Here is a 12530-nt window from a genome sequence, read left to right as displayed (position 1 = left end):
TCCATACCAGGCAACATCCTGGTGAACCTCCTCTGCACCCTCTCCAAAGCATCCACATCCTTTTGGTAATGTGGCGACCAGAACTGTACGCAGTATTCCAAATGTGGCCGAACCAAAGTCCTATACAACTGTAACATGACCTGCCAACTCTTGTACTCAATGCCCCGTCCGATGAAGGAAAGCATGCCGTATGCCTTCTTGACCACTCTATTTACCTGCGTTGCCACCTTCAGGGAACAGTGGACCTGAACACCCAAATCTCTCTGGACATCAATTTTCCCCAGGACTTTTCCATTTACTGTATAGTTCACTCTTGAATTGGATCTTCCAAAATGCATCACCTCGCATTTGCCCTGATTGAACTCCATCTGCCATTTCTCTGCCCAACTCTCTAATATATCTATATTCTGCTGTATTCTCTGACAGTCCCCTTCACTATCTGCTACTCCACCAATCTTAGTGTCGTCTGCAAACTTGCTAATCAGTCCACCTATACTTTCCTCCAAATCATTAATGTATATCACAAACAACAGTGGTCCCAGCACGGATCCCTGTGGAACACCACTGGTCACACGTCTCCATTTTGAGAAACTCCCCTCTACTGCTACTCTCTGTCTCCTGTTGCCCAGCCAGTTCTTTATCCATCTAGCTAGTACACCTTGGACCCCAAGCGCCTTCACTTTCTCCATCAGCCTGCCATGGGGAACCTTATCAAACGCCTTACTGAAGTCCATGTATATGACATCGACAGCCCTTCCCTCATCAATCAACTTTGTCACTTCCTCAAAGAATTCTATTAAGTTGGTAAGACATGACCTTCCCTGCACAAAACCATGTTGCCTATCACTGAAGAGCCCATTTTCTTCCAAATGGGAATAGATCCTATCCCTCAGTATCTTCTCCAGCAGCTTCCCTACCACTGACGTCAGGCTCACCGGTCTATAATTACCTGGATTATCCCTGCTACCCTTCTTAAACAAGGGGACAACATTAGCAATTCTCCAGTCCTCCGGGACCTCACCCGTGTTTAAGGATGCTGCAAAGATATCTGTTAAGGCCCGAACTATTTCCTCTCTCGCTTCCCTCAGTAACCTGGGATAGATCCCATCCGGACCTGGGGACTTGTCCACCTTAATGCCCTTTAGAATACCCAACACTTCCTCCCTCCTTATGCCGACTTGACCTAGAGTAATCAAACATCTGTTCCTAACCTCAACATCCGTCATGTCCCTCTCCTCGGTGAATACCGATGCAAAGTACTCGTTTAGAATCTCACTCATTTTCTCTGACTCCAAGCATAACATTCCTCCTTTGTCCTTTAGTGGGCCAATCCTTTCTCTAGTTACCCTCTTTCTCCTGTTGCCCAGCCTCCCCGCGAGTGGCTCTCTAGCAGAGCAAGACTACACCTTCTTCTGGCAGGGCAGGGATCCTGAAGAACCAAGACAGCATGGAGTGGGCTTCGCCATCAGAAACTCCTTGCTCAGCATGATAGAGCCTCCCTCAAATGGCTCGGAACGCATACTGTCCATCCGACTGCTCACCACCTCTGGTCCAGTACACCTACTCAGCATCTATGCTCCAACACTCTGTTCCGCACCTGAAGCTAAAGACCAGTTCTATGAACAACTCCATAACATCATTAGCAGCATCCCCAACACTGAACACCTATTCCTGCTGGGGGACTTTAATGCCAGGGTTGGGGCCGACCATGACTCATGGCCCTCCTGCCTTGGGCGCTATGGCGTTGGAAGGATGAATGAGAACGGGCAGAGACTGCTTGAGTTGTGTACCTATCATAACCTCTGCATCACCAACTCGTTCTTTCACACTAAACCCTGTCACCAGGTTTCATGGAGGCACCCAAGATCACGTCGTTGGCACCAGCTAGACCTCATTGTCACAAGGCGAGCCGCCTTAAACAGTGTTCAAATCACACGCAGCTTCCACAGTGCGGACTGCGACACCGACCACTCCCTGGTGTGCAGCAAGGTTAGACTCAGACCAAAGAAGTTGCATCATTCCAAGCAGAAGGGCCACCCGCGCATCAACACGAGCAGAATTTCTCACCCACAGCTGTTACAAAAATTTCTAAATTCACTTGTAACAGCCCTTCAAAACACTCCCACAGGGGATGCTGAGACCAAGTGGGCCCACATCAGAGACGCCATCTATGAGTCAGCTTTGACCACCTACGGCAAAAGTGCGAAGAGAAATGCAGACTGGTTTCAATCTCATAATGAAGAGCTGGAACCTGTCATAGCCGCTAAGCGCATTGCACTTTTGAACTACAAGAAAGCCCCCAGCGATTTAACATCCGCAGCACTTAAAGCAGCCAGAAGTACTGCACAAAGAACGGCTAGGCGTTGCGCAAACGACTACTGGCAACACCTATGCAGTCATATTCAGCTGGCCTCAGACACCGGAAACATCAGAGGAATGTATGATGGCATGAAGAGAGCTCTTGGGCCAACCATCAAGAAGATCACCCCCCTCAAATCTAAATCGGGGGACATAATCACTGACCAACGCAAACAGATGGACCGCTGGGTTGAGCACTACCTAGAACTGTACTCCAGGGAGAATGCTGTCACTGAGACTGCCCTCAATGCAGCCCAGCCTCTACCAGTCATGGATGAGCTGGACATACAGCCAACCAAATCGGAACTCAGTGATGCCATTGATTCCCTAGCCAGCGGAAAAGCCCCTGGGAAGGACAGCATTACCCCTGAAATAATCAAGAGTGCCAAGCCTGCTATACTCTCAGCACTACATGAACTGCTATGCCTGTGCTGGGACGAGGGAGCAGTACCCCAGGACATGCGCGATGCCAACATCATCACCCTCTATAAAAACAAAGGTGACCGCGGTGACTGCAACAACTACCGTGGAATCTCCCTGCTCAGCATAGTGGGGAAAGTCTTTGCTCGAGTCGCTCTGAACAGGCTCCAGAAGCTGGCCGAGCGCGTCTACCCTGAGGCACAGTGTGGCTTTCGTGCAGAGAGAGCGACTATTGACATGCTGTTCTCCCTTCGTCAGATACAGGAGAAATGCCGTGAACAACAGATGCCCCTCTACATTGCTTTCATTGATCTCACCAAAGCCTTTGACCTCGTCAGCAGACGTGGTCTCTTCAGACTACTAGAAAAGATCGGATGTCCACCAAAGCTACTAAGTATCATCACCTCATTCCATGACAATATGAAAGGCACAATTCAACATGGTGGCTCCTCATCAGAGCCCTTTCCTATCCTGAGTGGTGTGAAACAGGGCTGTGTTCTCGCACCCACACTTTTTGGGATTTTCTTCTCCCTGCTGCTTTCACATGCGTTCAAATCCTCTGAAGAAGGAATTTTCCTCCACACAAGATCAGGGGGCAGGTTGTTCAACCTTGCCCGTCTAAGAGCGAAGTCTAAAGTACGGAAAGTCCTCATCAGAGAACTCCTCTTTGCTGACGATGCTGCTTTAACATCTCACACTGAAGAATGCCTGCAGAGTCTCATCGACAGGTTTGCGTCTGCCTGCAATGAATTTGGCCTAACCATCAGCCTCAAGAAAACGAACATCATGGGGCAGGATGTCAGAAATGCTCCATCCATCAATATTGGCGACCACGCTCTGGAAGTGGTTCAAGAGTTCACCTACCTAGGCTCAACTATCACCAGTAACCTGTCTCTAGATGCAGAAATCAACAAGCGCATGGGTAAGGCTTCCACTGCTATGTCCAGACTGGCCAAGAGAGTGTGGGAAAATGGCGCACTGACACGGAACACAAAAGTCCGAGTGTATCAGGCCTGTGTCCTCAGTACCTTGCTCTACGGCAGCGAGGCCTGGACAACGTATGCCAGCCAAGAGCGACGTCTCAATTCATTCCATCTTCGCTGCCTTCGGAGAATACTTGGCATCAGGTGGCAGGACTATATCTCCAACACAGAAGTCCTTGAAGCGGCCAACACCCCCAGCTTATACACACTACTGAGTCAGCGGCGCTTGAGATGGCTTGGCCATGTGAGCCGCATGGAAGATGGCAGGATCCCCAAAGACACATTGTACAGCGAGCTCGCCACTGGTATCAGACCCACCGGCCGTCCATGTCTCCGTTATAAAGACGTCTGCAAACGCGACATGAAATCGTGTGACATTGATCACAAGTCGTGGGAGTCAGTTGCCAGCATTCGCCAGAGCTGGCGGGCAGCCATAAAGACAGGGCTAAATTGTGGCGAGTCGAAGAGACTTAGTAGTTGGCAGGAAAAAAGACAGAGGCGCAAGGGGAGAGCCAACTGTGCAACAGCCCCAACAAACAAATTTCTCTGCAGCACCTGTGGAAGAGCCTGTCACTCCAGAATTGGCCTTTATAGCCACTCCAGGCGCTGCTTCACAAACCACTGACCACCTCCAGGCGCGTATCCATTGTCTCTCGAGATAAGGAGGCCCAAAAGAAAGAATGAATAAAAGGCTTTGGGATTTTCCTTAACCCTGTTTGCTAAAGATATTTCATGACCCCTTTTAGCCCTCTTAATTCCTCGTTTCAGATTGGTCCTACATTCCCGATATTCTTTCAAAGCTTCGTCTTTCATCAGCCGCCTACACCTTATGTATGCTTCCTTTTTCCTCTTAGCTAGTCTCACAATTTCACCTGTCATCCATGGTTCCCTAATCTTGCCATTTCTATCCCTCATTTTCACAGGAACATGTCTCTCCTGAACGCTAATCAACCTCTCTTTAAAAGCCTCCCACATATCACATGTGGATTTACCTTCAAACAGCTGCTCCCAATCTACATTTCCCAGCTCCTGCCGAATTTTGGTATAGTTGGCCTTTCCCCAATTTAGCACTCTTCCTTTAGGACCACTCTCGTCTTTGTCCATGAGTATTTTAAAGCTTACGGAATTGTGATCACTATTCCCAAAGTAGTCCCCTACTGAAACTTCAACAACCTGGCCGGGCTCATTCCCCAACACCAGGTCCAGTATGGCCCCTTCCCGAGTTGGACTATTTACATACTGCTCTAGAAAACCTTCCTGGATGCTCCTTACAAATTCTGCTCCATCTGGACCTCTAACACTAAGCGAATCCCAGTCAATGTTGGGAAAATTAAAATCTCCTATCACCACCACCCTGTTGCTCCTACATCTTTCCATAATCTGTTTACATATTTGTACCTCTATCTCACGCTCGCTGTTGGGAGGCCTGTAGTATAGCCCCAACATTGTTACCGTACCCTTCCTATTTCTGAGTTCTGTCCATATTGCCTCACTGCTCGAGTCCTCCATAGTGCCCTCCTTCAGCACAGCTGTGATATCCTCTTTGACCAGTAATGCAACTCCTCCACCCCTTTTACCTCCCTCTCTATCCCGCCTGAAGCATCGATATCCTGGGATATTTAGTTGCCAATCATGCCCTTCCCTCAACCAAGTCTCAGTAATAGCAATAACATCATACTCCCAGGTACTAATCCAAGCCCTAAGTTCATCTGCCTTACCTACTACACTTCTTGCATTAAAACAAATGCACCTCAGACCACCAGTCCCTTTATATTCATCATCTGCTCCCTGCCTGCTCTTCCCCTTAGTCACACTGACTTCATTATCTAGTTCCTTACAGGCTTTTGTTACTACCTCCTTACTGTCAACTGACCTCAATTGGTTCCCACCCCCCTGCCACATTAGTTTAAACCCTCCCCAACAGCGTTAGCAAAAGCACCTCCAAGGACATTGGTTCCAGTCCGGCCCAGGTGTAGACCGTCCAATTTGTAATAGTCCCACCTCCCCCAGAACCGGTCCCAATGTCCCAAAAATCTGAACCCCTCCTTCCTGCACCATCTCTCAAGCCACGCATTCATCCTGACTATTCTTTCATTTTTACTCTGACTATCACGTGGCACTGGTAGTAATCCTGAGATTACTACCTCTGAGGTCCTACTTTTTAACTTGGCTCCTAACTCCCTAAACTCTGCTTATAGGACCTCATCCCGTTTTTTACCTATATCATTAGTGCCTATGTGCACAATGACAACTGGCTGTTCACCCTCCCCCTTTAGAATGTTCTGCAGCCGATCTGAGACGTCCCTGACCCGTGCACCTGGGAGGCAACATACCATTCGGGAGCCTCGTTTTCGACCACAGAACCGCCTATCTACTCCCCTTACAATCGAATCCCCTACGACTATAGCCCTTCCACTCTTTTTCCCGCCCTTCTGAACAGCAGAGCCAGCCACGGTGCCATGGACCTGGCTACTGCTGCCTTCCCCTGGTGAGCCATCTCCCCCAACAGTATCCAAAACGGTATACTTGTTTTGGAGGGAGATGACCGCAGGGGACTGCTGCGCTGCCTTCCTGCTCTTTCTCTGCCTTTTGGTCACCCATTCCCTTTCTCCCTCAGCAATCCTAATCTGCGGTGTGACCAATTCACTAAACGTGCTATCCACGACCTCCTCAGCATCGCGCATGCTCCAAAGTGAGTCCATCCGCAGCTCGAGAGCCGTCATGCGGTCTAACAAGAGCTCCAGTTGGACACACTTCCTGCACGTGAAGGAGTCAGGGACATCAGCCATGTCCCTGAGCTCCCACATTGAGCAAGAGGAGCATGACACGGGTCTGAGATCTCCTGCCATTTTTAATCTTAAGCTTAACTTAGTTAAATGAAAAAGGAACGAAAAGTTTTTACCAATCACAATAAACCAGAGAAATCGAAAAAGCCTTACCTTATAAACACCCCACCGAGTCCTTTTTTTTTGGTTAGAGGAGGAGGGCGGGTGGGAGACACGACAAGTGTCACGACAAGAGGTTAGTTGGCAAAATTAAAGCACATGGGATTGGGGGGTAATATACTGGCATGGATTGAGAAATGGTTGACAAACAGGAAACAGAGAGTAGGCATAAATGGGTCTTTTTCCGGGTGGCAGGCAGTGACTAGTGGGGTACCACAGGGATCAGTGCTTGGGCCCCAGCTATTCACAATATATAGTAATGACTTGGGTGAGGAAACTAAATGTAATATTTCCAAAGTTGCAGACGACACAAAGCTGGGGGGAATGTGAGCTGTGAGGAGGATGCAAAGAGGCTCCAATGTGATTTGGACGTTGGCTGAGTGAGCAAATGCATGGCAGATGCAATATAACATGGATAAATGTGACATTATCCAAAGAGACCTGGGTGTCCTTGTACACCTGTCGCTGAAAGCAAGCATTCAGGTGCAGCAAGCAGTTAGGAAGGTGAATGGTATGTTGGCCTTCATTGCAAGAGGATTTGAGTACAGGAGCAAGGATGTCTTACTGCAGTTATACAGGGCCTTGGTGAGACCACATCTGGAGTATTGTGTGCAGTTTTGGTCTCCTTATCTGAGGAAGGATGTTCTTGCCATGGAGGGAGTGCAAAGAAGATTTACTAGGCTGATTCCAGGGATGGCAGGATTGACGTATGTGGAGAGATTGGGTCGACCAGGCCTATATTCACTGGAGTTTAGAAGAATGAGAGGGGATCTCATAGAAACCTATAAAATTCTAACAGAACTAGACAAGCTAGATGCAGGGAGGATATTCCCGATGGCTGGGGAGTCCAGAACCAGGGGTCAGTCTCATGCTACGGGGTATGCCATTTAGAACTGAGATGAGGAGAAATTTCTTCACTCAGAGGGTGGTGAACCTGTGGAATTCTCTACCGCAGAAGGCAGTGGAGGCCAAGTCATTAAATACATTCAAGAAGGAGATAGATATATTTCTTAATGCCAAAGGGATCAAAGGATATGGGGAGAAAGCAGGAACAGGGTACTGAATCAGCCATGATCTTTTTTGAATGGCAGAGCAGGCCCGAAGGGCCGAATGGCCTACCCCTCCTATTTTCTATGTTTCTATGTCGATGTTTTTGCAACTACCCTATCTATCCCTTTAAGAATTTTCTAAGTTTCTATGAGATCGCCTCTCATTCTTCTAAACTCCAGAGAATATAGGCCCAGTCTCCTCAAATTTCTCCTCATATGCCAAACCCACCATCCAGGAAATCAGTCTGGTGAACCTCTGCTGCACTCCTTCTATGGCAAGTCTATCCTTGCTCAGGCAAGGGGACCAGAACTACACAATAGTCCAGGTGCGGCCTCACCAATGCTCAATACAATTGAAGCAAGACTTCTTTGCTCCTAGGCTTAAATCCTCTTGCGATAAAGGCTAACATACTGTTTGCCTTCCTAATTGCTTGCTGCACCTGCATGCTAACTTTCAGTGACTTATGAACAAGAACATCTAGGTCCCTTTGGACATCAGCACTTTCTAGTCTTTCACCATTTAAGAAATACTCTGCACCTCTGTTCCTCCTACCAAAGTGGATAACCTCACACACTTATCCACATTATATTCAATCTGCCATGTTCTTGCCCACTCAATCAGCCTATCCAAATCCCATTGAAGCCTCTTTGCATCCTCCTCACAACTCACATTCCCACCAAGTTTTGTGTCATCTGCAAACTTGGAAATATTACAATTGGTTCCCACATCCAAATCATTGATATAGATTGTGAACAGCAGGGGCCCAAAGACTAATCCTTGCGGTACCCCACTGGTCACAGCCTGCCAACCTGAGAATGACCCATTTATTCCTACTCTGTTTACTGCCTGTTACCCAATCCTCAATCCATGCTACTATATTGCCCCCAATCCCAGCCATTTTAATTTTGCTTAGTAACCTCTTATGTGGGACTATATCAAAAGCCTTCTGAAAGTCCAAATACACCACATCCACTGGTTTCCCCTTATCCACTCTGCTAGTAACATCCTCAAAAAAAACTCAACACGTTTGTCAAATATGTTTTCCCCTTCATAAATTCATGTTGACTCTGCCCATTATTTTCTAAGTGTCCAGTAATCACATCCTTTATAATAGTTTCTTGTATTTTCCCTACTACTGACGTCAGGCTAACAGGTCTGTAGTTCCCTGTTTTCTCTCTCCCTCCTTTCTTAAACAGTGGGGTTACATTTCTGAGATGTGGTCCCTAAAACGGAACACTACTCCAGGTAGGGTCTGACCAAGGCTCTGTACAATTGAAGGCTAACTTCCTGCTGTTTGTGTTCCAACTCCCTTGAGATAAAAGTCAATGTTGCATTTGCCTTTTGGATTACTTTTTGTTCTTGTGCACTAGCTTTTAGTGCTCTGTCCACACAGACACCCAATTCCCTTTGCTCTTCCATGGTTCGTAATCTCTCATCCCTAAGAAAATAATCTTCATCTATTTAGAGCCCAGTGGATGACATTTCCCCACATTGGATTCCATCTGCGACAGTTTTGAATACTCACTTAGTCTGTCTATACCACTTTGTTCCTGCTTCAATCAACGCAACTTCCTGTCCCTCCTAACTTAGTGCCATGGCAAAACTTGGATTTACAACTCTCTATTCCTTTATCCAAGCTACTTATATATCTGTTGAAAAGTTAGGAACTAGAAGGGATCCCTAGAGAACACCACTCGTCATATCCTGCCAATCAGAGAACATGCCCTTTAACCCTATTCTCCATCTCCCACCTCACAACCAATTATTAAACCACAGACTCATTACTTATTTGATAAAATTGCCTCATATTTTAAACTTTAAATAGAATCATTTCTTATGGAACTATGTGGAAGCTAAAAGCCATTACTGAACAGGGTTTGTTTGATAAACGTGATACCAAAAGCATCTAAAGCAAAATTAGAGACAAGGTAAAGCTTTGGGGAGTTGGAACTCACTCGAGTAATCAAAGAAAAAAAAAGTCAAAATAGTCAAGGGTAAGAAGATTAGAAAGACCCAAAACAACCACCACAGAAATGATCAGGAATTTGTTTCCAAAGAAAATTCCAAATATGCCTTCAGTCTTCACAACCCATATTCAGCTTGCATATTAATTTGTATTAATATTTGTATTAATTTGAATCAATAACACTGAGAATAATCTTCATGTTTTTGATTTAATAGAATTACCAAAAGAGGCACAAACTGATGGAGTTGAGGAGAACCCGAATGTTTGCCACTAATGAAGATGACGCCTTACTCTCTAAAGGAAGCCAGCAGAAACCAGGGTTGTAAAAATGAAGAGTTTTTGAAATTTAGAAATATATTCTCAAACTGCATTGCACTTTGATTGAGATTCAGTTTCAACTGCCTCTGTGTAGAAACTGTTGTGATTGTCTATTTCTTGTGTATTGGTGTTAATATTGTCATTGGATATAGTCTAAAAGCACAAATGGTAAAGTTCATGGAGTACTGTTAAACACTGCATTAGGCCTATTTATGGAGATTGTTGCTGTGTTTTGGTGATTATTGCTAAAGCTGGCTAAATATCATCACTGCTGAATGGAAAAATTGTAAATATGCTTTTGTAAATAATGCAGAATAAAAATCTTAAATGTTACAATCAAAAGTCAACCAACTTCTTTGTTTAAAAAAAGCCCCCCCCCCCAGATATATGAGCTGCAGCTGTACCTACTGGAGCTAGAAAGGCTAGTCTCCAAAACTGCCCTATATCTCTGTACAGTCAATTCCCCCTGCTAAAGCCATGCCATAAATGTTTGGGAGACACTTACTTAAATTTATCATTCGACCTACATAATTGCCTTCCATTTCCTTCAAGCCTGAAAGAGCCCAGTTGTACAAATAATCGTACCAGCAGGCTGAGCAGCTGCTTCAGTTGGAGTGTAGATATTGTGATGCGCAAGGCATTTCACTTGAGTTGAACAAGCTGGATGGCCCAAAGAGTCTTTTCCTGTCCATTTGTTTGTATATCCTCAGGGTAACTTGGGATGGACAATTACTATGGGTTTACCAGCATCAGCTGTATTTTGAAAAGCTAATGAAACTTGCTGTTTCGACTGTTAACAGCTGTTGAAGTTTTACCTTTTAATAAACCTGATTCATGGATTACAGCCCAAGCTTCACAGTCTGACAGTGATTGTTATTGAGTTTTTCCAAAGACTAGGAAAATGTCATTTCTCTTGAACCAGTTACAGTAACAAGGATTCTCTGTCAAACCCTGAGCAATGCTAAATTGCCAGATACTGTAAGAGTTCACACTTGAGTTCATGGCTCATTTTAGTCCTTGGAACTAAGCACAAGAGAAACTATCTGGTGTAGCTTGAAAATCATTAGAGGGTTCTTCAATTCTAATCTCGAGTCTTTTGGGCCTCCTTATCTCGAGAGACAATGGATACACGCCTGGAGGTGGTCAGTGGTTTGTGAAGCAGCGCCTGGAGTGGCTATAAAGGCCAATTCTAGAGTGACAGGCTCTTCCACAGGTGCTGCAGAGAAATTTGTTTGTCGGGGCTGTTGCACAGTTGGCTTTCCCCTTGCGCCTCTGTCTTTTTTCCTGCCAACTACTAAGTCTCTTCGACTCGCCACAATTTAGCCCTGTCTTTATGGCTGCCCGCCAGCTCTGGCGAACGCTGGCAACTGACTCCCACGACTTGAGATCAATGTCACAGGATTTCATGTCGCGTTTGCAGATGTCTTTATAGCGGAGACATGGACGGCCGGTGGGTCTGATACCAGTGGCGAGCTCACTGTACAATGTGTCTTTGGGGATCCTGCCATCTTCCATGCGGCTCACATGGCCAAGCCATCTCAAGCGCCGCTGACTCAGTAGGGTGTACAAGCTGGGGATGTTGGCCACCTCGAGGACTTCTGTGTTGGAGATACGGTCCTGCCACCTGATGCCAAGTATTCTCTGGAGGCAGCGAAGATGGAATAAATTGAGACGTCGCTCTTGGCTGACATACGTTGTCCAGGCCTCGCTGCCATAGAGCAAGGTAGTGAGGACACATGCCTGATACACTCGGACTTTTGTGTTCCGTGTCAGTGCGCCATTTTCCCACACTCTCTTGGCCAGTCTGGACATAGCAGTGGAAGCCTTTCCCATGCGCTTGTTGATTTCTGCATCTAGAGACAGGTTACTGGTGATAGTTGAGCCTAGGTAGGTGAACTCTTGAACCACTTCCAGAGCGTGGTCGCCAATACTGATGGATGGAGCATTTCTGACATCCTGCCCCATGATGTTTGTTTTCTTGAGGCTGATGGTTAGGCCAAATGCATTGCAGGCAGCCGCAAACCTGTCGATGAGACTCTGCAGGCACTCTTCAGTGCGAGATGTTAAAGCAGCATCATCAGCAAAGAGGAGTTCCCTGATGAGGACTTTCCATACTTTGGACTTCGCTCTTAGACGGGCAAGGTTGAACAACTTGCCACCTGATCTTGTGTGGAGGAAAATTCCTTCTTCAGAGGACTTGAACGCATGTGAAAGCAGCAAGGAGAAGAAAATCCCAAAAAGTGTGGGTGCGAGAACACAGCCCTGTTTCGCGCCACTCAGGATAGGAAAGGGCTCTGAGGAGGAGCCACCATGTTGAATTGTGCCTTTCATATTGTCATGGAATGAGGTGATGATACTTAGTAGCTTTGGTGGGCATCCAATCTTTTCTAATAGTCTGAAGAGACCACGTCTGCTGACTAGGTCAAAGGCTTTGGTGAGATCAATGAAAACAATGTAGAGGGGCATCTGTTGTTCACGGCATTTCTCCTG

The 12530-nt window shown here is 46.4% G+C and overlaps 1 protein-coding gene across 13 annotated transcripts in view; it reads left to right on the top strand.

Annotated features, from left to right (window-relative positions):
* The window catches only part of rap1gapa (RAP1 GTPase activating protein a), a 475427-nt gene extending 464709 nt beyond the window's left edge, over positions 1 to 10718 (top strand). For 10 of the 13 annotated variants that reach the window (XM_068016826.1, XM_068016824.1, XM_068016829.1 and 7 more), the window contains one exon: positions 9938 to 10718. In XM_068016826.1, the coding sequence (XP_067872927.1) occupies positions 9938 to 10048 (111 nt within the window). In that variant the 3' untranslated portion in view covers positions 10049 to 10718. The remainder of the gene's footprint in view (positions 1 to 9937) is intronic. The other 3 variants (XM_068016833.1, XM_068016831.1, XM_068016830.1) reach the window with 2 other exon arrangements.
* The last annotated feature ends 1812 nt before the right edge of the window (positions 10719 to 12530 follow it).

Source organism: Heterodontus francisci, chromosome 37 (assembly GCF_036365525.1).
Source record: "Heterodontus francisci isolate sHetFra1 chromosome 37, sHetFra1.hap1, whole genome shotgun sequence".
In the NCBI taxonomy this organism is placed as follows: Eukaryota; Metazoa; Chordata; class Chondrichthyes; order Heterodontiformes; family Heterodontidae; genus Heterodontus; species Heterodontus francisci.
The sequence above is the reverse complement of the archived record's forward strand: the minus strand, read 5'-3'. Positions and strand labels throughout refer to the sequence as shown.